This window comes from Brachyhypopomus gauderio, chromosome 5 (genome assembly GCF_052324685.1).
Source record: "Brachyhypopomus gauderio isolate BG-103 chromosome 5, BGAUD_0.2, whole genome shotgun sequence".
NCBI classification, from domain to species: domain Eukaryota; kingdom Metazoa; phylum Chordata; class Actinopteri; order Gymnotiformes; family Hypopomidae; genus Brachyhypopomus; species Brachyhypopomus gauderio.
In genome coordinates this window covers 11,124,892-11,149,757 of record NC_135215.1, presented here as the reverse complement: position 1 = coordinate 11,149,757, position 24,866 = coordinate 11,124,892, and the positions used below count along the sequence as shown (strand labels likewise).

Genomic DNA, 24,866 nt, shown 5'->3' with positions numbered 1-24,866 from the left:
ACACACACACACACACACACACACACACACACACACACACACACACACACACACACACACACACACACACACACACACACACACACACACACACACACACTCACACACACAGAGTTTCCTAAAGAGACAAAGACAAGTTTCATCAGATTTCCATGTATTGCTTCATCAACGTTAAAACACTTGAGTGTACTTCTTATTAGGGAAAAAAACTGAAAAATATTAAATAGTTTTGATGAAAATTGTTAATGTTTCCGATTAATCCATATACTGTAATTACATTACCAATTTAGGAAATTAAGTAAATTCAGGAGATAAAAATGCCAGTGGCTAATTGTTGTATTTACTTTTCTTGATTGCTTCAATTAAAATAGTCTTAGACTAGACTAGGATATGTTAGTACATAGTTCATCCAAGCCTGTAAGCAGCCCAGCAGGGCTCAAGTCAGCCATCCTGTTACTACTGTCCCCCTGAGCCATGACCACCTAATGTCACTCTGTGAGGATCACAGCTGTGCTGTGATCACACCAGAACCTGGGGAGGCCCTAAAGGTCATGCCTGCTGGATGGTTCTGGTGCTACAAAGCTGCCCTTTACAGCTGAGGTGACAGTCTCGCTTGGTTTATGTATTCTTTTAGAGAAATTATATATGGAATCATTCAGTTCTGGTTGATAATGATGGTTACATCACCTAAAATACTTTAGAATCTAGGAGAAGGCTTTATCTAAGTCCAGAAATCTAGATCTATTTGCTCACGTTTAAATTGTATGAAAAGGTGGTCCTAATGCCAAGCTGAAAAATTTGCTCTATATTACTCTTATTTAAGTGAGAAAGCTTATATGTACTTTTGCTTATGTATAAGAAAAATAGCAAAGATGTGACAACATAATTCTCAGTAAGACCTCTCATCACCTGAAATTTAATTAAAGTGGCCCAATTAAGCTAATGTGTGCTAACACTGTGTACACATGGCCTTATCTATTATTACCACCAGAGATGTGTGTGTGCGCATGCACTGTATTAAAACCAACAACAATGCATGTGTTACTAGTATCTACCGCATGTTAACAAAGTAGCAGAGGTTGTGCATATAAATGGGATTTTATAAGGTTAGTAATTTATTTATTTATTTATTTTTTTACCAAAATTACAGTCGGTGTATCATCATCTGTATTTATCTGATAAAACAATGTAAAATAATACTTGAAATATACATAGGAAAGTATGAATAATATGAAGTTTTAAACTTTTAAATGTTTAAAAAGTTGAAACACTTGTGCAAATGCATACTTTTAATGTTAATGAGGATATTCATAAAGATGAAATATTTAATTTCATTTTATATCATATCATCTATATCATCATCATATATCCTTTATACTAATTAAACAATTTTGAAATTAAAACATTATTCTACTGAAATGCCAAACCATTTTGGTCCCTATATATTTAATTGCCATAGTACACTAAGTGAAACTAGGCAACATATTTATTCTTTCTGACATATCTAATAAATAAATTGCACAATTATAGAAAACCTCAGCAACAAAGTGCTAGAAACCAATATGAACTCTGAAGAACCCAAATCAGAAAGCCATATTGGTGAAGGGGATTCTGAGTGTGTGTTTTAAGGCCAGGGTGGAGTCCACCTGTTCAGCTGAGAGTAGTGTGTGCCACTGGGCCACAGGCCTGCGGGGGTTTGACAGCATATCTGCCCAGTGCCGCAGCTGATTCCCTGAGGCATCGCAGCCCAGGAAAATTTTCCCAATGGCGTCATTCCTGCTCACTTTGTCATGGTCCCACACTGAGATTACCAGCTGTACTCTCTGTGCAGATAATGCATACGGTACAATGCATTTATAACTACATATACAGACAAGGCAGCCTATTTACCTCAAACAAAAACTGAGCTTGTTTTATTTCAAGGGAATTTTAACATTTTAAATTAATCTTAAATTAACAAAAGGAGAAAAAAAACATTATTGTTTATTATTTACCTGAATTTGTTCAAATGACACTTCAAAAGTAAATGATTCATTAAAGTAAGGATTCAGTGTCTGCTTCTTAACAGATGTCCTCTTCTTCTTCCACTTCTTCTTGTCCAGAATTAACTGAACTTTAACATATGGATCTATGTTTTGTATAAACAGTAATAAATACATAAATTAATGGATTTATTTAATAGAGCAATCATTAAATCAATTTATCAATGTAAAGATTCTTGGTGAAGTGGCTACTTAGTGGAAAAAATGACACGACTAACCAGAAGATCCTCCAAGGTCCATTTTCTTTAAGTTCTTGGCCTCCAGGATGACCACAGTGAGTTTACTTGCAGTAGGTACATAACGTAGAGAGAAGCAAATATCTCCCAATTGGTCTTGCTGTGAATGTATGCAATTTACTTTATTCAAAAACGCCCACTTTGGCTTGATCATGTTGTTAGTGATGTCAAATAATAAGCATAACATTAATCGAATGAACCAACCAGTAACCGTGCTATAGCTGTACTCACTATTTTCAGTATTGGGCTGATGACTTTTGACCTAACAACACTACTATTTAATACATGAGCGACATGTAACACAATGCTAATGGGAAAGGTGATCAGACAAATGTATAGAAGAGCACCAGATGTTGTATGTCCTGAACAGAGGACGCTGTACCTCGTGGTTGGAGGGTTCGCTCAAATCTCGCCACTCCTCAATCACGTGATTCCAGTCCACGGAGGAGAGCTGCAACCTCAGCTCACCTATAACATCGTGTTTGGAGAACCTTTTGAAGTCGTACACCTGCATCACGAGGGTTGACTCGCTGAGCTCCTTCTGAGGAATCTAAACACAGATGCATTGGGAACATAATTGTAATGCAGCAAATAAAAATTTATATAAGTCAGTTATATAAGGATATAAATGTGCATTAGTAGATGTGCCACCCTTTCTTACTAACTCAAAAAAAAAAATCTGTAGAATGAAAATAAATATTTTAGCAATAGTCAACAGGTGCTTGTGAAAATGCAAGAATGCAAGTGAGATTAAATATCGGTCAGCAAAACACATCAGCAAATGTTATGCGTACTTATCATTTATAGATCTGACTACAAGTACGTCCAACAGAGATTATAGCCATCTACCAGTGTTCTAACAACTGGTTAACGTTGCAGTGGGTAACCCATATAAAAACGTTTTATTACATTTGCTGTGACTGTCTTTGCATAGCTTTATAAATAGCGGTGTTCTGGCTCGTGTGGTTACGAGCCAGATAATCTGTCAATACAATCTGTCCACCGCGCCCGAATCAAAACAACCAATCAGAGACTGGAGGATCGTCTGACGTCATCAACCGTTGCTCGTTTGCGCGCGTGTTCTCGTGGTAGCGCGAGGTCAAAAAGCCAAAGGCGGTATCACTGAAGAAAGCCCCTTCATATGCTGTGTTTCTCTGCCAAACACCAAACATGTATTGGCCGGAAACATCTCACAAGACAAAAGTAAAGATAATATGACAAATGGAGAAATTAGACCGATCCAAAAACAAGGATGGAAAAGCGGGTTTTCAGAGATGGGAGGAGATATGCGCCTGAAAGGTTTCTGACCGATGGCGATTAGCCGCACTATGTAAAAGGTCATTAACGCTGCTTTATTTTAATTAGATTTTAGAAGAAACTAACCAGAAATCGTGGGTTAAGATAAGCAATCCTTGGCGTGATTCTCATTTTACTGTGATTTTGCGGTCATGCTAACACAGCTTAGCTTGTTTTATTTGGCGTGGTTTTATTAGAAAGTTGTTGAATATAGTTTTGAACTGTTCATGTAGTCTCATCAGTGTGGTGTTTGTCCCGATATGTGACTACGTGTCTGTGCTCTCACAGCTGGGGTACATTTCTGTTATGAAGCAAATATCTTGTCACATCAATAAGTGTGCTAGTTCTATGGCCGAATACATGTAGCCTATGTAGATTAGTTTTCACTACAAGATAAATTTCGGCTTGTTTGTTGGCCAGCAGTGTTAACATTTCACAACGTTCACGGCAGACTCTGGGGCACCTTAATTAGTCATAACTCCTAATTTAAGAAAACTAACTGCACTTTTTGTTTTTGGACGATAACGAAGGTCGCATCCAAAGCTTAAAAAAATATTAATTCCAAAACTTATGTTCACCTGCTTAACCACTAAAGATGGTGTTTTTTCAATGTTGACTAATCTAACTGGAAATAATAGAATATAGTAAAGCATAATACAATTTTCTTTGGCAGGACATCTGATGTGATGATACGAACAACTTACTTGATATTTAAAATTCTCATTGAAGACTGGATTCAGAGTTTTTCTGAACACTTTGGTCTCAAAGGTTTTGGATTTCTTGGGAAGGATGTAAACTTTGATATAAGGGTCTGATGTTTCTCCGTGATCCATAGCCTTTAACCCCGAAGCCTCCTTCACCCCAACAGTCATCTAAAAGAACATAGAACCATAGCAGTGAGATGCAGTAAAGGTGTGTGACTGAAAAATTGGAAATTATTAGATACAGTGTTTAATTTTCATTTACTGTCAAGAAGACATATGTCTGAGCAAAAATGAATAAATTAAAGAAGAATATGCAGTAAGTAAAATATTATAATTTTGTATTTTGTTTGTTTTTTGCAGTGCCTGACTATTCCCCTGACCACCAGAAGTATCTTCTTTCACAAACAAATAAGTAAACCTCTGAGCATCCTGCGTTGTACTCCAGAGAGTAGAGCAGTTTTCCTCTTCTCTGGGTAGCTGATCCATACTCCACTTCCTCAGCTCCAGGCTGCACCTGTCAATCAAATTAGCCACCTAGCCGGTAAAGACCACGCCTCTGAACCAGTCAACATTAGCATAAAGCTAAAATGTTCATTCTCTCACCAGTGCAGTAGTAGTAGTCCCACTGATTCCTTTCAGGTTAACCTTCTGGTCTGCATTCTTTTTCTTCTTCTTCTTCCCTTTGCAGCAACACTTCACACAGCAGCACACCACACAGATTAAAATCACCAGGAGGATGAGGGTAATAATGGCATAGATGGCCCATCTTGGCACTGTGAGAGGGGGGGTTATAAAAGACATGTTTGTCCCCAATCTTGTACAAACAGAAAAGCAAAGCTGGTGTAGCTGTAGCCAGCACTATGACACACATCTGAAGCATTAGGCAAGAGCGCGGCCAGCAGGATTAAAGTGAGATATACTTGTAACAAGTGAAAAGTGAGATGTGAGAAATGTGCACTGGGAGTGGAATTAGATATGCTGGATGGAACAGGTGCCTCAGCAATTCTCCATCCTGGGAGAGAGAGTAAGAAGGGGAAGGGATAGGGGTGGGGGGTGGGCCGGCGCAATGTCGGCTTGGGAATACTCACATGGGATCTTGTCCAGTAGAGAGGACAGAAACCCAGGTGCTGTAGTGGTGGGCTTGGTAGTTACTTTGGTGACATTATGTGCATTTGGAGCAGTAGTAGCTGACGTTGGAGTTACAAAGCTTGAAGTTATGGTAATTGAAGTTAGGATTACAGTGATCGAATAATTAAATCTTGTGCCATTCAATGTAGAACTGGAAGCCATGGTTCTGTCGATGGTCATGGTGGTCGAAAGCTCACTGAATACGTCTGTATAGGAAACATGCAAGGGGGTCTTCAGCTGTTGGAAGAAATGTTGCTCAATATCGCTCTCTGTTGATCAGAATGGTAACTGCATGTCTTTGAATAAGTACAATCTTCCTCGGATTCAGATCTTAAGGGAAACAAATTTGTAAAAGGGATACTGAATTAGATAGAATGTTTTAATGTACATTACTGGAAGGAAAAAAGAATCTCACTTTTTGACCCTGCCTAAATGAACAAAATATATTTTTTTACAAAAACTTGCTTGCATTGACAGAGCAGACATTTAGCCACCGCCATAGTTAAACAGCCTTAAGGAATGTTGACAACTGTAACAACGATCCATTAAACAGGGTGTGCTTCAGAGTGCAGAGATAACATTCTTATTGTATGAAACATATCTTTACTAAACTGAGCAATGTTATGGTAACAGGGTAAGAACACTTACTGTAAATATGCCACATTTACACACAGGCAGGAAAGAAACATCAAAACTCACATACTGTTAGGCAGAAGGTAGATACGTGTTTGTCCTGCCATTGCAAATCAGAATAGTTCTGGTCACTAAGGACAAAATCTGAGATTTGTACAGTAAATTTGACTAACAAACCTAAATCTAGTTTTAACAGCTCAAAACATTGGTGTTCTACCACAGTAAAACTACCAGACAAATAACGATTGTGCCTATACAGCAGTAATGGAAATTAAAAACACAATAAAGCAACTTCAGTACTAAACATTACGGCACTCACTGTTGCAGACTCTTGTGATCTTTAGTTGTGGTGATGGCCCCACATTAAAAGACTGATATTTGTTATTGTTCCATGGAATTTACACTTCCACAACAGCTAATGGAGAAGGGAAGGAAGTTACTTCCAATGGCAAAGGCCTATCAGCTCAAAGGAAGAAAAAAGGTTTTTTTTTTTTTTGCTCAGAGCACCTTATTGTGGTCTCATCAAATAATGTTAACATTAATGGATATTTAGGTGTATCGAAATAGTATATTCCAGTGTAACTGTAGAATTTGCAAAATGGCCCTCATTTTGTTTACTCTCAGAAAAATCTAATGTATAAATAAATTATTAATAATATATGCTACTAGTAATAAAGTAAATAGCTTTAATGCCATCTTACAGGTTTCAGAATGAATTTTAGAACTGATGTGCCAAAGGGCAAAACATGTTTTTAAAACTTATAGCAAAAATAATAATAAAGATGCAAAACATACCGTTTAATTAGACGTATTTTTCCTTTTTCATTTCTTTGATTTCATTGCGGATGAGGCAGTTCATTTGTAAGTTTCAATTGCTGTGCCACTCTCCTTAACAGAATTACCAAGAAAGCCATGGAGGCGCTTCTCCAAACGCACCTGACATGGAGTTACCTGCCACACCTCATCTGCACACATTGTTTGCTCAAAAGGACAGATATATGCCAAGTTATGTGGTGTGGAGTCTTTCAGGGAAGTAAAAAGCAGATAAAATGACATGTAATACAGCTGGAAACATTCAGACTTAAGTGTGCAGCTAATACAGATGGGTCCAAGATGGACAGTTCTGAATAGTAGCTTCAGAAACATCACTTTAACAGCACATCACTGTTGTCAACAAAGAAACCACATATATATGTATTTACATTTAAGGAGGAATTAATGATGAAAACCAGTTCTGTGTAAATATTGTTCATTAGGAATGACGCCATATAATCTTTATCTTTATGGGTCTTTGCCTTACTCAGACCATCTAAGTTTTAAGAATGGAAAAAGTAAGCCAAAATTTGAAGAACACGGATTGCAGTGTTCAATAAAATATGATTCAGGACAATACAGATTCTCAAAACTGATCTGCAAAATTTGTTTTGCATTTACATTTATGGAATTTATTGAGTATACTAGAATATCTGATCTAGTATGATAGATTACGGTCCAAGATGCATTTAAAGTACATTGCTAGATACAAATGTCAGTACTGATACCTAGAAAGTATTCTATTATGAGCATAAGTACAATACTGAACATTGAGTTTTAAATCAAACCAGTTTTAAATCTGATTAGTAGCTTTTGGAAGTCGGTGAAGTAACCACCGGCCAGCAGAGGAAGACCAGTATGCGTCGAGCTGCAGGTGTCAAGTCTTGAGATGACAAGAATTTGAACAAGCACCTGGGTGCCTACCAGTGGGAGAAAGGAATTCATCATATGCAAAATGCTGAAAATGTCAAATGAAAACCATGACGCACACATATTTTCTGTAGATTTTCATATCTAGCAACATGTCGTCGTTGAGGTATATGCAGGGAATATGGATAATTAACCAAAAGCAACGTTCCAAAAGTAACGTTCCAAGACACCTGATGGAGAACCTTTGTATGAATTGATTACATTTTTTCATACTTGGTGTAAGCGTGAAAAATAACTAGCTATCTAGCCAGTAATGCTAGATATGCAGGCCCTTATGGATAAGCGCGTCCACCAAATACTAAAAATTAGTGAAACTCGATGACTGGTTACACGTGGGTTCAACATTAGCTAACGCCATCTATCTAGCTCACATGCAAGCAGCAATGCAAGAATCAACCCTCATAGGAATATGCGATGGCGGTATTGATATGAAGAAAGGTGGCACCTTTTATTATACAAATAAAATTGGAGGCAGTCCGGTAAGGGATACGTGTTTGGTGTATGTAGTTAACTAGCCAGGGAGCCAGCTAGTTGTCTTGTCAAAACATTGCTAGCTACCGGGTACCAACACTTAATTTGTTGCTTTAGTTAACCGAACCGTATCGTATATATGTGTATATAGAAGGTACACTATACGTTTACTTTAGTATCGAAAACGACCATTATATTCATGTTAGTTTGATACAAGTTTAGCTAAACTTGTCTACCTGGCTTAGCCAGGCTTCAAGGTAGCTAGGTTAGCTAATCTACAGGCTTCTAGCTAGCTAGCCAGCTACCGACTCGCATTCAAACAGCTCGCAACTCGACGAAAGACAATTTAACCAAGTCAGTATATTTACGACCAAATTACCTAAACTGTTACCTAGGTAGCTAACTACTTTGATTAAAATATTATTATGATGAAATCCTCAACGAATGGTATTACCGCTTAACATTATGGCTAAAATCCGCGTGTATGGGGCCAGTGGCGCAATGGATAACGCGTCTGACTACGGATCAGAAGATTCTAGGTTCGACTCCTGGCTGGCTCGAAACTTTTTGTATGTAGGTTAATATTAAAAGTTAAGGAAATATAATACGATATGCGTAACCTATAGCAATATACAAAACAAGGCTCTCGCTTAAGAGTATTTACTTTGCGCTGCACTATCAGTGTCACAGTGGTACGAACAGAACCATTGTACAGTTTTTTAGGGGTTTTTTTTTCTTTCATATGAATACTTTTTATTTTTGTAGGACCTGATTCCTGGTATAACGGATCAATGTAATCGGTGCATTCTGTGTGATGGGATCCTCGGTCATGTTGTCCAAATCTACTGCCCTCTTGGGGAATCTCCATATCACCGCACCTTGAATATATTTGCATGTGTTAATCCACAATGTTATGGCAAGCCAGAGAGGTAAACAGATACTTACAAATTGACTGAAACATGAATAAATATTTGCACAGTTTCATTGAATTTATTTCCATCTGTACCTAGCTGGAAGGTCCTGCGTTCACAGTGTTTGGAGTCTGACTTGAAACAGCTATCAGAGTGTCAGGATGCCAGTAATCTGCAGGTTAAGCAAGTTCAGATGTCCACTACAGAGTGGTGTGCAGGAGCTGATGACTGGGGGATGGAGGCTGAAAACCATGAACCTCAGAGCTGTGCACAGACTCCTGCAGACACAGCCCAGAAAGCCTCAGGCAGCGCTCCAGCTGAACTTGATGTCAGCAGTAGACTAAAAGGGCTTTGTTTAGATGTCCTGGGGAGCAAGGAAGCTACTACGCTGCCCCCCACTGCACCTGCTTTTCAGCCCTTCTACATCAGTGTGGTGGAGGAGAAGGACCTTGTAGCTCATAAGGACATGGAGCATGCTTACAGACTGCTGAAGGAGTATGAAGAAAGAGAGGGAGTGACTGTTGAAGAGAACAGCAGGTGAGAATAATCTTGTATTTAACGATCGAGGAATTATTGTGATTAACAGTTGTACAGACTATTGGCATGAAATACTAGGTTAATTAATCCTGGAACAGTAGAAAATAAATATCAGCTCTGGCATCATGGTCTAGCCTGATTTCTTAAAATATGCTAATATTTTAAATACACATAACAATGGGTTGAATATTCATCAATGCTGAAGTGGTTGCCTTGATGCATAATATAAAAAAAATGAAATGTATTTTACAATGTCGTGATGTACAAGTATACATTATTAGTACCTAAAAAAGAAAAGGTAATTAATTTTCTTGGTTTCATTGTTTAGTAATGAAGCTGAAGGAGTTGAGAGTTATGAAAAAACAGAAGCCAAACATGGAGATGCAGTCTTCTCTCGTTTCATGAAAAGAATCTCCCTCTGTCCAGAACAAGTGCTTCGGTAAGTTTGTTATACAGGGATATACATGACGACTTTAGCTCACATATCATATTTAAAGAATTTAACTTGTAGTGGAATTTAAACATATTCAGCATTATTGTTACTGACAAGTTGAAAAGGCTTTTGTAATGTACATTACATCGAAATGCATGTACTATAATTGCAATGAAAGGATAAAAGGGGTTATTTTTGTGTATTTGTGTGCGTGCACATGTGCATGCATTTATCGTGCGTGTGCATGTGTGTATTTTTGTATATTGCAGGTACAATTGGAGTGGGTCACCATTATTATTAATGAAGCCTCCTTCAATCCTAAAGCAGATAGTGCCAGCATGTGCACACTGTGGCAGTCCTAGAGTTTTTGAATTTCAGCTCATGCCAGCACTGGTCAGCTTACTCCATAATACAGACCCAAGCTCAGGTTTGTCTGGTTTACTTTATAGTATTTGTTTTCAATATATTTTATTTAAAGATAGTTACGCAGGCAATTGCAGTAGGTATTTCATATCAGAAATGATGAGCATTTACTAATATTTCGGTATCCCCTTTTTGGAAGTTAGACATTTAAAATACAAAACCTAGTAGATTAATAACCACAGAAAGGTATAAATGTTAGCATGCAGTTGTTGAAGACTTGACTGATATTTACTGTATTTACCCCCCTTCTTACACCCCCTCCCCTCCCCAGAGTTGGTTTTGGAATTCGGGACAGTTTTGGTATATACCTGCAGAGAAAGTTGCTGGATGTCTGGATCAAATGTTCCTGTTGAAGAATTTATCTTCGTACAAGCTGACCCTGATCAAAAGCTGTTTAAATAATAATTTAAACAACAATAAAAAAACATGTTTGTCCTTCACTCATTTTTTTTGTCGCTATAACCGAGTGTTCATACTGTCTGCACAAAAAAATGAATTAAATAATACTGCCAATCAGGAGTTGTACACTAATGTTATGGTATGGTAGTGTTTGTTGAGTGAGTGTTCATTCATTCAAACTCTTCCCTGTTCTTAATGCACCACACTTCACATGGAACACAAACTCATGTAAGAGGTACAGAACTGTTCCTTACGTTTACCCTTATTTTTATTTTACATGTTTTAATTAAATTGCAAATGAACATTGTTGCATGGTTAAACTGTTACTGTTAGTGATTTGCTAGATATGCTTTGCCTGCTATTTTTCTTTAACCTTCCTCAAGTGCTAGGGCTGTGACGGACTCATTTGTAGGTTTTAAATGCTACATACAATGCTACATACTACAGACATTTGTTTATTGCACTTTTTTACTTTGTCGAAGTTCTTTTAAAATTATTACTAAATTATAAAAATGCTCTTGTTAAAATTAAGACCTGTCTGTTATTACGGTCAGTTTTGAGCCAGGCATAATTTGAAAACCGTAATTACCAAAACTGAAATCATAAATGCATTCTATATCAACAGCCCACAGCCAGCTCTTCCTCCAACCATTTGATCTTCCATTAGGGGCTTCTATCTTTGACCTTTTTCACAAAACAAGGAAAGGCAGACATTTCCAGACATGTAAGGCCAAATCAGTTTAGAGTGTACTATTGTATATGCTGTCAATAGAAAGGCCCAGTGGGCCACAACATACATTAAAACCAATATGTTCATGGATGATCAGGAAGCCTAACAATGTAACCAAGAGGTAAGAAACAAAGGGATGATCATTTGTTTTTAGGGTCTAATGGCTGGTTTGAGTCACTTAAAATCGATGAGATAGTAACAGAAAGCTAAGACGAGGAAGGTTAAAGCATCTTCAACCCTAAAGGTAAAGTGTAGTCTATCCCGATATTTAGACTAATGTTTTGCTTCCATGCATTTCTCCAAATTTGTTTGCTGATTTTTTATGTGCTGTATAGCACAGGTTAACCTATGTAGGTATCTTTTTTATAGCTATTCAATGTGCTAGATGTATGACAGGCTCTTTCTCCTCAGGGCAACATCTGAAAGACTTAAGAGAACTGATGGTGCATGTGCCAGTCATGCAGAGCTTTTCAAAAAAAATTCCAAACATGTTTGAAATTTCAAATGTATATAACCTTGCCTTATCTTTAAGCTGCATTGTTTACGTTCAGTTTGCATCATGCTTGTCTTGATTTGGCTCTTCTCAAGGTTTTAGTGTAGTCTTCAGATTTAATAATGCAAGAAGATAATTGCATATTGCTGTCTATGAGATGTCACAATATTTGTCACTGATGGACTACACTTGCCTTGGTCATGGAGAAGTCCAACCATACTGCACAAAGATTACTGTCGCCAACCCTATTGTCTTCATTTTGATGTCAGATACTGCAGTCAGGGTTGCAACTACATACTTTCTGAGGTGTATGCAAACATACTATCGGCGCCCCCCGCACTTCACCCCCCACCCCCGATTAACTCGGCAAATAATTTTCTGGCATCGATACGGCGCCCCCTCTAGTGCAGCGCCCCTATGCGTCGCATACGCTGCATACCCCCTTTTTGCGCCACTGACTGCAGTGATAGTTAAATAAGTATAAGACTGTCAACAATTTCTTCCAGTAGCTAGGGTTAGAGCTATTTAACCATACCTTCCTGTGGGATGAAATAGGGGGTTAATGCTGATGAATGAGGGAAAGGTGTGAGAGTAATAGGATGATCGCTGGTATTGGGAGGGGTTGTGAATCGGAATGAAGTGGGTGATTCTGGCTGCACACAGAATGACACAACATATACAGACTACCTTTTATTCTATATTTTTGTTGACATATGTATAGTACATTTCAATTTTTAATTTACATATATGCACTTGTGTACATTTGTTGTAAAACTTCGTAAATGTAGCTGGTAATGATTTTCACATATTTTATAGTTTAGGATACAAGTGCTGTTATTAGTACTCGTTTAATTATGCTTTTAAAAGTTTTTACAGGTTTACATGTGGGAGAATGGTCATTCTAATTGCTTGGTTTGGTATTTGGGCTTGTTCTAATTGACTCATTTATAAGCCCCACAGTCTCTGTTCTCAGACATGGCCTAAAGGTTAGAAAAGCAGGCTGGGTTTGCCAGTTTGATTCACTGGATTGCCTGAAGTGCCCTTGAGCAAGGCCCAGAACCCAAAGCTGACCATTGGTACACTACATTACAGGCTTGATCAACCTTTATATTGTTTCTAGGTCTCTTACTAATGGTAAAGGAAGAAGGCAGTTAACAAACCATGAGCGTGGTAGGCTCGTGTGAAGCAGAGATTTTTCATTGTATGTGCTGCGCCCCCACACTCTTAACGTTTCATAAACGTTCATGTAAAAGTTGAATGCGCAAATCCCACGATGCAGGCTATACTGTCTGGTAAAATTTGAAAACGGACAGGAATGCTGCAATGCCGAAGTCCTCCTGAACGCGAAAGGGAGCGCAGTTCAGAGTGGAGGAAAAGCCGAATTGAAGTCAAGGCTCTTCTCTCGCGAGGAAGGACGCCATTATCGGAATCCCTACAAACAACACGAGAATTCATCATTCACACGGTAATATAACCCATTCTGGCACGGTACAGAACTAGTGGAATGGATGTGTTCGTGTTGATCACGAATTTAACGGCGTTCATTAAAGGCGATATCTGTAATGGTCGTATTCCCTTCATGCGTGTCATGCCGATGGCCACTAATGCTCCGAGGCCTAGACCCGTTTCCTTTCGTTATTGTTGCATATTGATGCAAGTTAGCTCGCGCCAGCCGTGCGGCTAGTCGTATTTTAGCTAGCTAGCACGGTTAGCACTATGTATCTGACATATGATTTAAGTTTATCATTACACAATTATTATTATTATTTTATCACCGACACCAAAATGGTTATGAACCCCGTCTCACGGGACATTTCTGGCTTACAAAGTTGCTCTGGCCAGCAACGTTTAGTCCTGAGACTCATTAACGGAAAGCTAGCTGGCGTAGCCGGTTAGCCCGCTCGCGCGGTTGCTAGGCGGTTTTAGCTAGGTTGCTAGCGGGAGCTAACGCAGCTAGCCACATTACCTCAGGAGAAGCCAGACGGGCTAGCCAGGTCGCCCGTGGCGGTTGTCCGCACAAGTTGCAAAAAAACGTACATTATTACTTAACCGCCGGGTGCGTGTAGCGATAAATGTAGATAATAATAGTATATAAATGTAGATAATTAATAATAATGCTGGCTAGTTTTGTTCCGCAGGTTGTTGTGGCGCTCGCAGGTCACATAACTCACCTACATATGCGCTTATGTAGCTACTACCCTCCTACCGAGAGTCTCCTGTATTTACGCGTCTTGTACATGACGCTGTGGGCAGTTATAGCAAGCTGTAAACGTCTAGGGGAGAGGAGGGAGGGTGCAGGATAACTCCTCTATAATAAAACATCCTTGGGTAAATGTTTCTATATCGCGTCAGGTTTGTGGGCGATGCTTGTGTATCTACACACACTTGTATCAGCCAGGATCTTTGCTGTAAAAAAAAGTATACACTGCACATATAATGTAGTCCTGAGTATTACTTCATCATTTCAATAATTTATTTGTATTTAATGTTTTATTACAATTTTATAATATTAAAGAAGATTAATACAGTGAACTTAAATGCTAAACATTTTTTGGCCCATAATTGTAATGATGCCATTTCCGTTGCGAATCTATCACGAAGAGCAGCTATTAATAGGAGCTCGCCAGCTTCCGTGCTCAGTAACGGTGCCCACAGTGGACCGTCCTGCACCCGCCTGGGCCACAATGTAGCCTTACACTTTTAATATTACCATCTGCATAGCTGGATGGACTTTAAACATAGTCATTATATATAAAATCTTTGACATGTCTATGTATGTATCAAATAATTTAATTACTCATTGTTTTTGTCACACATTGGTAGGATTCAGAACAGATTATTAAAATGTGAAAAGTGAAGTAATTAAGTGCATGTAACTGCTAATAACTGGGCAGTTTCAAGGTGTCACAATATTTCAGTATAATGGGAATTACTACACTATGTTGCAGAGTTGAATTAATTCGTTTTGCACTAATACATAAGAATGAAAAGAAAACACACAATTAACTTGTAATTTCCCTGCCTCTTAGACTTGAATGATGTCAGAGCAGGATCTGGTGGAGATAGTTCAGATAGCTGTGGGAGACTTAAATCATGAAGACCATGATACCGGTAAGAGCAGCTCTGGCCTTTACCAAAAGAAGGCGAGAAACTGCCCCCTAGATGTGGCTGGTGTTGATTGAGCCCACATACACAACGTTTATGTTACCCCTCCATTGCTGCTGATTACCCATGACCACCCAAAGGCACACCATCCACACACACACACACACACACACACACACACACACACACACACACACACACACACACACACACACGTAATGTGAAGGACCTCTTTTTGAAATGTTCTGTGTCTCTGGAAACTTTGTGTACTATTTTTATATTTCTATGTGTATATACACTATATTGCCAAAAGTATCAGGTGTTCCAATCACTTCAATGGCCACAGGTGTATAAAATTAAGCACCTAGGCATGCAGACTGTTTTTACAACCATTTGTGAAAGAATGGGTCGCTCTCAGGAGCTCAGTGAATTCCAGCGTGGAACTGTGATTGGATGCCACCTGTGCAACAAATCCAGTAGTGAAATTTGTGAGGAAGCTGGCAGGAGTGAAATTTCCTCACTCCTAAATATTCCACAGTCATTTGGCAGCTGTATTATAAGAAATACAGAGCAGTGCACTCTAGAACAGTGCAATCTGATGGATGAGTCTGGGTTTGGTGGTTGCCAGGAGAACAGTAATTGTCTGACTGCATTGTGTCAAATGTAAAGTTTGGTGGTGGGGGGGGGGGGGGGGGGTAATGATGTGGGATTGTTTTGCAGGAGCTGGGCTTGGCCTCTTAGCTTCAGTGAAAGGAACTCTGAATGATTCAGCATACCAAGACATTTTGGATAATTCCATGCTCCCAACTTTGTGGGAACAGTTTGAAGCTGGCCCCTTCCTTTTCCAACAACACTGGGCATCAGTGCACAAAGCAAGGTCCATAAAGACATGGATGGCAGAGTCTGGTGTGAATGAACTTGATTGGCCTACACAGAGTCCTGACCTCAACCCGATAGGACACCTTTGGGATGAATTAGAGCGGAGGCTTCATGTCCAATATCTGTATGTGACCTCACAGATGTGCTTCTGTATAAACATAAACACACTCCTGTGTCTATAATATATATATATATATATATATATATATATATATATATATATATATATATATATATATATATATATATATAGTCCATCTATATATAGAATGGGATATCACTTAAGCTCATATTTGAGTCAAGGAAGGTGAGCGAATACTTTTGGCAATATAGTGTATATCAGTGGAGGAGTAACATACACGCACGCACACGCACATTCGGTAAAATTCACAAAATGATGATGATGATACTCATTCTCTTTTTAACACTTCTTTGAAATTCCCAAGAAGTGGTTACTGTTTTTGTGCCCTGTGTACATCTGTGTTTGGGATGTTTGTGTTTGACATAGACACACTGGAGAACCATGAAGAGGGTGATAAACCTGAGAGGAAGCGTGCAAGATTGGAAAGCAGCAACCAGGACACAACACTCAAAGTAAGAACATGTCTCTAGCATTTTATCACTTGTTGCTAAACCTAAAATGCACCCACTTTACACTGCTGCTACTGGTCATTATTATGCATTGTTATCTGTTTGGCACTGCCTTCCTCTAGTCGATGCTAGTGTCCATCAGTCAGGCTATCTGCCAGAGGCTGGACAACATGGAGTCGAAGCTCCAGATACTGGAGGCTACATGTCGGGCCCTGGAGGAGAAGCTCGACACAGTAATGGGGAAGAGCCCGGGGCCCATCCAGGTCCCTATGGTGGCTGGATCCCCTTTTGGTGCCACCCAAACCTGTGACAAAGTTCGCTGGTGAGTGGAGCAAGAACAGGCTTGTAATTTCCTCACGCATGTCTGCTGTCCCTTCCCTTGGGTACATACGTCTGCTCCTTTTAGCTAAGCAGAGGCAAACCTGGACACCGAGTCACTGACCTATTGATTAACCCGTTCTTTATTATTCCATGTTCTCAGCGTGGTGCCCCAGACCAACGTGGTAGTGAGTAGTGAGCGATCGAAAACAGGCCAGGAGGACCCGATCCCCCGTGCCACCGAGTCCCTGGAGAACCTACTTAGCAAGTGAGTGCTTCACATCTCTTAGTTCTGCAGATGGTTTCAGTCAAACAGAAATCTCCACTTATAAAGTCATCTTAATGAAATTTTCAGTGTGAACCATTCCATAATTGGCATTTGGATAGCTGTGTTGTATTGTAACTATAACCATACAGAATAGACAGACTTTTCCAACCTGATTATGAACATTAGAACTAATGCATTAGTTTACATTTTATGGTTTCATGTTTTCATTTTTTATGGATAAAATGTGTTTCTAACATACCAGTGTGTCCAGAACAAGACGTTTTTATGTTTAAGTTTCGTTATTTAGATTTTGGGACTGAAACATTCTGTGTAAAATGACATTTTAATGAGATATTAAACTTGTTTGGCTGCCAGTACGGTGGGCAGGGGGAGACAGAAAACCATCGTGCTGAAGGTCCCTGGTCCAGAGGAGAGCCAGGACGACCACGCCAGCGACTCGGACGCCAGCGACTCCATGTCCAACAGTGGCCAGGGCTCGGTGCAGAACAACAACGTCACACTCATTACCCTCAACTCAGAAGGTGAGTGAGGGCTTCACTTGACGGAGAGGCAGGAGCCGTCTTCTTCTCTGCCTCGTCACACTCATGTGTTGAGACACGCAGCTGGCAGTAGGGTTGTTTGCTAAAATGACTGTTCGGCGTATGAATGCAGTCCAAGTTATCAAAATGAGAAATGGAGTTCATGGAAAATAGATAGATAAATACGTGTGGTGTGATTTGCAATGACAAAATAATGAAAAAGCAATTATAAGGAGGACATTTGCTCATTGTTTCACCTACAAATGAGTTTCAATTGCTAAACCATCTGCCCCAGACAGCATGGATGATAGAGGAAGAGAGTTTGCTTTGTATGCTGGTTGGAAGGCAGTTTGAGGTTGTTTCTGATCCATGGTCATGGTCCAGAGACAGGGCTGGAGGTAAAATGGCTGGTTCTGATCGAGAGTTTCTGCTTTTCCTTTTAGCATTTGTTGTCAGATTTGAGGTTTGTGGGAGTGGCCTCATGCACCTCATAGCCTTCTCTCTGCATATATTTACTTATTTGGTGCTGCAAATGTCCATAACAGTGTGTGTTAGTCAGATTGCCACAGGGCACCATGTGGTTCTTAAAGACCTCCTTTTTGTTTTCCCAGATTCCACATGTCTGTCTTGTTTTGACTTTTTGGCGTTTTCCGTTCCATCTTATATCTCCGCCTATTGACCGGGTGATTTTCTTTTTTACATTCGGTTTCTTCTGTCGGCTCTGGCTGGAACACATTTCTGAGGATCCAACCTATCTTCTACATTATCGGTTTCTGTCAGCATCACCTGTGTTTTTTTCCCCCATCAGTCAGGCATCTTTCTTTTATCCTGATGTTTCTCTGGACATGTCAAGCATACCACATTCCCTGTTATTATAATTCCACTCAACACCTGTATTATGTGGTTTGGGAACAGCTAACCCAAGTTTCAAAGTTTCGACAAGTTCTGATTGACAATGTAGTAATATTACATGGGGCCTTTGAGTTTTGCCGTGAACATTTAAGTACAATACATTGTTATATAATACAAATCATGCATAGGGACTCTATATATACCTTTATTCTCACCAAATGCATCACACTTGTCAAATCCTAGTGAGTAAAAACATGGACTTGAGTTTTTTCTTTCTCTGTGGGTAATATCATTGACCACTAGGGGTCAGTTTTGTATCAACTCCTTAAGCTGTATGAAAATGAAGAGACAGCAATAGTGAGATTCATTTCTGCCCACATGTTTTCAGAAGTGATACACTTTCATGGTCTACAGATTTTTTTATAGATCTAGAAACAATTGCTGTCTCTGTAGTAGTTTGGAGGATTTGGGTCCAACTCTGGTCTTATTCAGTCGTTTCTTCACGTTCATCTCCCGGTTCCTAGATGAGAGCTTCTTTAGCAGTTCCCTCCTGCTCTGCAACGTTTACAGCTTTACCTTGGTTACCCCATGTAGCTGGAGCTGAGGGCAGCAAACACATCATCTAGAACCATCAGACCATCAGATCTTCCAGCTAGTGAATGTCGTCGTCGTCTCCCCCCCCCCCCCCCCCCCCCCCCAAGTCATCGTAACTGTCACTTTCCAAAGAACCCCAACTATACATTTGTATATTGAGAAAATCCAGAACTACTTAAGTCAAGCTCAATGGTTGAAACTGATCCAAAATGTGTAATACATGACCAACTGAAGTCATCCACCCTCCTGTGTGTGTGTGTGTGTGTGTGTGTGTGTGTGTGTGTGCACGCGTGTTTGTTTTTGTGTGTGTATGTGTTTGCATGTGTGTCTGTGCATGTGCGTTTGTGTGTGTGTGTGTGTGTGTGTGTGTGTGTGTGTGTGTGTGTGTGTGTGTGTGTGTGTGCTCGTGCGTGCATACATCACCTCAGAGGATTACCCGGCAGGCACGTGGTTGGGGGACGAGAACAACGCGGAGATGCGTGTGCGCTGCCCCGTGTCCCCGGCTGACATGCTCCACATCAGCAGTAACTGCCGGACTCCAGAGAAGATGGCGCTCACGCTGCTGGACTACCTGTTCCACCGCGAGGTCCAGGCCGTCTCCAACCTGTCGGGCCAAGGCAAGCACGGCAAGAAGCAGCTGGACCCGCTCATGATCTACGGCATCCGCTGTGAGTGGTGCCGCCCGGCGTGGGGTGGGGGCAGCGGCTCTCAGACTCGTCACCTCGGAGAAGTTTATAAACACAGCTAATACAGTCTCATCACAGAAAGAATCCACACTGTGCTGAATTGAGACCATTTCAGAGGCTGGAGGTTTGATATTTAAAGGAAGAGAAAAATGCTGAATCATGGAGAACAGTTCTTGTCATTTCTCGAAGGCCTTTTGCCTTAACTTGTGTGCCGTCTTCCACCTCAAGCTTGCTGTCTCCTGAAACAGAAAAGGCCCAGTGGTCCTCTGTGAGAGACCCAGGCTATATCTTATGTTACGGTGAACTTAGGAGCTACTTTGTGCCTTTATTTTCCCAGGGTAGTTGAAAACAACTTGATGTCATGCTTCATTACATATTTCCCACAATGATATGGAGCAGACTACCAAGGGAAACTGAAAATGGCACGCAGGAAGGTCGTGAAGTTCACTCGGCGTACTGTAGCTAATGCTGTAATGATTTTGCCTGGACCCCGCTCAGGACAGAGAGGGATATCAGAGCTCCACCTTCAGCCCTTTCGGGAGCGTTTGCTTTAGACTGGCACTGCTCGCGTAAGGAAATCTGCTGTTCAGCGATGAAATGTGCACAAATGAGAACAATTTTAAACCTTTAGGTGTGAAAGACTATTTTCATTACCAGCCCTGAGCTGATCACACATACACCACAGGGTCAAGTTTTCCTATACGCATCGTAATGTGTTTGCGTCCATGTTTGTGTCCTCTGTATACAAGCGAGCGTAATGATATGGAATCTAAGCTGTAAATTGCTGTAAATGGGGCACCTGTTGTACGTGAACACATGCGCACACATACATGCTCTTTGATCTCAATTACCCTACTAAATCAGTGTGGTCCCACACCCATCACCTCCTACACCAGACCTGGGCAAACTACGGCCCACGGGCCACATCCGGCCAGTTGTGCGTCCCTGTCCGGCCCGCGAGTGGCCAATCATAAATGAAACAATTATCTATGTCGTGCGTGCAATACAACTGACGCTTTTATTTTGAAAGCGCTACGTTTGTGTTAATTCCGTGTGGACGTACGTGCGTGTGTGTGAGCTGTGCGAGAAACACTGTAGGTGATCAGCGACAAGTTAAACTATAAAGTTATACTTTTGTGAGTGACCGTAGCGCTCGACTCCGCCCACCTCGTGCGAACCTGCGCGAACGGCGGAACATTTACGTGACAAATTTTGATGTTGCATTGTGTTCCAGGTTTGAAAAGTGCTGGAATTTAAGCTAAAGTACTTGAAAATGCTTGAAATTGTAAGTGTATTTCGATTCACAACTAATAGCTGACTGAACAGGGGGGTATTGCAGAAAGCGGATTCAGTGACGAAACCGGGTAAGTAAACTTAGAGTTAACGATAACTCAGGGTTTTCCGTTCCAGATCCCGAGTTAGAGAGAACCTGAGTCAGCTGGGAAATATTTGAAATGGACCTTGAAAGTGCCGTAGAAGTGCTTTAAAGCTAGGTTTAAGCCTGGGCTTTGTTCGAAATAGACTACTACATACTGGATACTGCATACTGGACTCAGTATATACTGGATACTATATACTGGTCCTCGTAGTAGTATGCAGTACAGTTTCCAGTATGCGACAAAAGCAAAGCACACTACGGGGTCACGTGAACGTAGCGTTGCATGATGGGATGCAGTACACCACGAAGATAGCTCTGTTCGCGTACTGGAATATTTTGCGGAAGTAGTAGGTCATCCGGGTATGTTTTGCGTACTGGAAATTTTCATTTTGGTCACATACTGCATACGGCATACTGATTTGGGGCTCGATCAGTATGCCAGTAGTATGTAGTAGACTATTTCGAACACAGCCCTGGTTTATACTTGACGCGGTGCGATGGTCCGCGCGGCGAAAATGACGTAATTACGGTGGCCTCGCGCGCTGTTGATTTGCGAGGTCGTGCACCTCTTGAATTTTGTAACTTCGCGCGCGCGCCGCACCTCTGCGCAATGAACAAAGTCATGTTTGCAGGGTTCATACACCTTTATAAGGTGGAATTAAAGCACTTGAACGTCACTTTCAAGGTCCATTTCAATATTTCCCAGCACGTTAAACCTAAGTTAAATTAAGTTAAATATTTATACATATACTCGAAATGATTCGTTTTTAATCACATTATTTAATGGTTGTTTATTTTCAAAACTCCCGAACTTAACATCTTCTTGTTCTCTCATGTTTTGTCCTGGAATTACAAGAGGCTCGTATTTGTTAACGTAATACAAGAGAACTGTTCAGTCAGACAGATATTTGTTGTGAAACGAAGTAGTTACAATTTCAAACATTTTAAAGTACTTTAGCCTAAATTCCAGCACTTTTCAAGCATGAAACACAAAGCAACATTAAAATTGGTCAGGTAAATGTTCCTTTCGCTGTTTTTGAGGGGTGTTTCTTTATACTACCACATATCGTTTCGGACAACACTGCACAGAATGTGACGGCGGAGCCACCGAAATTACGTCATTTTCATTTGTGTGGCCCTCTGACACAATTCAGGTTTCTCATGTGACCCCTTGTAAAAATTAATTGCCCACCCCTGTCCTACAACCAGCACCTCCCGCACCCATCACCTCCCGCACCATCACCTCCCGCACCATCACCTCCCGCACCATCACCTCCCGCACCATCACCTCCCGCACCATTACCTCCCGCACCATCACCTCACACCCATCACCTCCTACACCATCACCTCCCACACCATCACCTCCCACACCATCACCTCCCACACCATCACCTCCTACACCCATCACCTCCTACACCATCACCTCCCACACCATCACCTCCCACACCCATCACCTCCCACACCATCATCTCCCACACCATCACCTCCCACACCCATCACCTCCCACACCCATCACCTCCCACACCCATCACCTCCCACACCATCACCTCCCACACCATCACCTCCCACACCATCACCTCCCACACCCATCACCTCCCACACCCATCACCTCCCACACCATCACCTCCCACACCATCACCTCCCACACCATCACCTCCTACACCCATCACCTCCTACACCCATCACCTCCTACACCCATCACCTCCCACACCATCACCTCCTACACCCATCACCTCCCACACCCATCACCTCCCACACCCATCACCTCCCACACCCATCACCTCCTACACCCATCACCTCCTACACCCATCACCTCTCACACCCATCACCTCCCACACCATCACCTCCCACACCATCACCTCCCACACCCATCACCTCCCACACCCATCACCTCCTACACCCATCACCTCCTACACCATCACCTCCCACACCATCACCTCCCACACCATCACCTCCCACACCCATCACCTCCCACACCCATCACCTCCCACACCCATCACCTCCCACACCCATCACCTCCTACACCATCACCTCCCACACCATCACCTCCCACACCCATCACCTCCCACACCCATCACCTCCCACACCCATCACCTCCCACACCCATCACCTCCCACACCCATCACCTCCTACACCCATCACCTCCCACACCCATCACCTCCCACACCCATCACCTCCCACACCCATCACCTCCCACACCCATCACCTCCCACACCCATCACCTCCCACACCCATCACCTCCCACACCCATCACCTCCTACACCCATCACCTCCCACACCATGTCCTCCCACACCCATCACCTCCCACACCCATCACCTCCCACACCCATCACCTCCTACACCCATCACCTCCCACACCCATCACCTCCTACACCCATCACCTCCTACACCCATCACCTCCCACACCCATCACCTCCCACACCCATCACCTCCTACACCCATCACCTCCCACACCCATCACCTCCTACACCCATCACCTCCCACACCCATCACCTCCTACACCCATCACCTCCTACACCCATCACCTCCTACACCCATCACCTCCCACACCATGTCCTCCCACACCATGTCCTCCCACACCCATCACCTCCCACACCCATCACCTCCTACACCCATCACCTCCCACACCATGTCCTCCCACACCCATCACCTCCCACACCCATCACCTCCCACACCCATCACCTCCTACACCCATCACCTCCTACACCCATCACCTCCTACACCCATCACCTCCCACACCATCACCTCCCACACCCATCACCTCCCACACCCATCACCTCCCACACCCATCACCTCCCACACCCATCACCTCCTACACCCTGTTCAGGCTACACCTCATACCCTCCACACTATCAGTTCTTCAAGCACTCTGAGCAAACATGGCCCAGCCTGCAGTGAGCCTCCCTCCTGTGTCTTGCTGTTTGCCCCTTAATGACTGATTGGAGCACTTAAGATCTTTAATTGCAAAATTATTTTGAAACGTGGAGTATTTATAAATATGTGATCCTAATCTTTTCCCCAGCTAATGTAAACCGTACTTTTCACCTTGTGTGTGTGTGTGTGTGTGTGTGTGTGTGTGTGTGTGTGTGTGTGTGTGTGTGCGTGGTTTGTGTAGGTCATCTGTTCCACAAGTTTGGGATCACAGAGTCTGACTGGTACCGCATCAAGCAGAGCATCGACTCCAAGTGCCGCACGGCATGGAGACGGAAGCAGCGGGGCCAGAGTCTCGCCGTCAAGAGCTTCTCCCGCAGGGCTCCCGCAGCCCGGAACAGCTCAGGTACCCGTCCCGACGTCCTCTCCCGCCGGCCTAGCTTCAGCCTTTCTGTTTGGGCCGGGCTCGTCTGTGCCGTAGAGGTTTGGTTTCTCGACCCACGTGCAGCAGATGGTTGTAATCTGGGCACGCAGCCGCCTGTCCCACTCCTTCCTCTCTGAGATCTGTGGGCCACCACCTCTGACCCTCTGGCATGAAGCCAGATC

At 41.9% G+C, this 24,866-nt stretch overlaps 3 protein-coding genes and 1 long non-coding RNA gene across 16 annotated transcripts in view; 2 read left to right on the top strand and 2 right to left on the bottom strand.

The window, feature by feature from the left end:
• Positions 1-1,149: 1,149 nt before the first annotated feature.
• Positions 1,150-7,686, bottom strand: syt8 (synaptotagmin VIII). Of its 11 annotated transcripts, none has more exons than XM_077005611.1 (11): positions 6,835-7,686; positions 6,359-6,495; positions 6,055-6,139; positions 5,367-5,612; positions 4,882-5,051; positions 4,697-4,792; positions 4,279-4,446; positions 2,661-2,828; positions 2,261-2,378; positions 1,995-2,128; positions 1,150-1,823 (listed from the first exon to the last, which is right to left on the bottom strand). In XM_077005611.1, the coding sequence occupies exons 3-11, from the start codon at positions 6,068-6,070 to the stop codon at positions 1,584-1,586; spliced, it is 1,356 nt and encodes a 451-aa protein (XP_076861726.1). In that variant the 5' UTR covers positions 6,071-6,139; positions 6,359-6,495; positions 6,835-7,686; the 3' UTR covers positions 1,150-1,583. The 11 variants fall into 11 exon arrangements, with proteins under 11 accessions (XP_076861726.1, XP_076861725.1, XP_076861727.1 ...); XM_077005610.1 differs by having other exon boundaries at positions 6,359-6,454; XM_077005618.1 differs by having other exon boundaries at positions 1,151-1,823; positions 5,367-5,643; positions 6,359-6,454.
• A 342-nt stretch (positions 7,687-8,028) lies between these two features.
• Positions 8,029-11,088, top strand: pdcd2l (programmed cell death 2-like). 2 transcript variants are annotated; one of them, XM_077005623.1, is made up of 6 exons: positions 8,029-8,261; positions 9,019-9,182; positions 9,264-9,701; positions 10,030-10,140; positions 10,404-10,561; positions 10,829-11,088. In XM_077005623.1, exons 1-6 carry the CDS (start codon positions 8,154-8,156, stop codon positions 10,957-10,959), a joined length of 1,110 nt encoding a protein of 369 aa, XP_076861738.1. In that variant the 5' UTR covers positions 8,029-8,153; the 3' UTR covers positions 10,960-11,088. The 2 variants fall into 2 exon arrangements, with proteins under 2 accessions (XP_076861738.1, XP_076861737.1); XM_077005622.1 differs by lacking the exon at positions 8,029-8,261 and adding an exon at positions 8,632-8,826.
• A 1,768-nt stretch (positions 11,089-12,856) lies between these two features.
• On the bottom strand, positions 12,857-14,572 carry LOC143514434 (uncharacterized). Its single transcript, XR_013130875.1, has 2 exons — positions 14,351-14,572; positions 12,857-13,611 (listed from the first exon to the last, which is right to left on the bottom strand). It is a non-coding gene; the product is annotated as an uncharacterized LOC143514434 (long non-coding RNA).
• The window catches only part of banp (BTG3 associated nuclear protein), a 44,791-nt gene continuing 33,420 nt past the window's right edge, over positions 13,496-24,866 (top strand). Inside the window, exons 1-8 of one of the 2 annotated variants that reach the window (XM_077005608.1) lie at positions 13,498-13,644; positions 15,209-15,290; positions 16,672-16,757; positions 16,877-17,076; positions 17,236-17,340; positions 17,716-17,882; positions 19,754-19,993; positions 24,505-24,666. In XM_077005608.1, the coding sequence (XP_076861723.1) occupies positions 15,215-15,290; positions 16,672-16,757; positions 16,877-17,076; positions 17,236-17,340; positions 17,716-17,882; positions 19,754-19,993; positions 24,505-24,666 (1,036 nt within the window). In that variant the 5' untranslated portion in view covers positions 13,498-13,644; positions 15,209-15,214. Of the gene's footprint in view, positions 13,645-15,208; positions 15,291-16,671; positions 16,758-16,876; positions 17,077-17,235; positions 17,341-17,715; positions 17,883-19,753; positions 19,994-24,504; positions 24,667-24,866 lie in introns of both variants that reach the window. The other variant, XM_077005609.1, reaches the window with a different exon arrangement.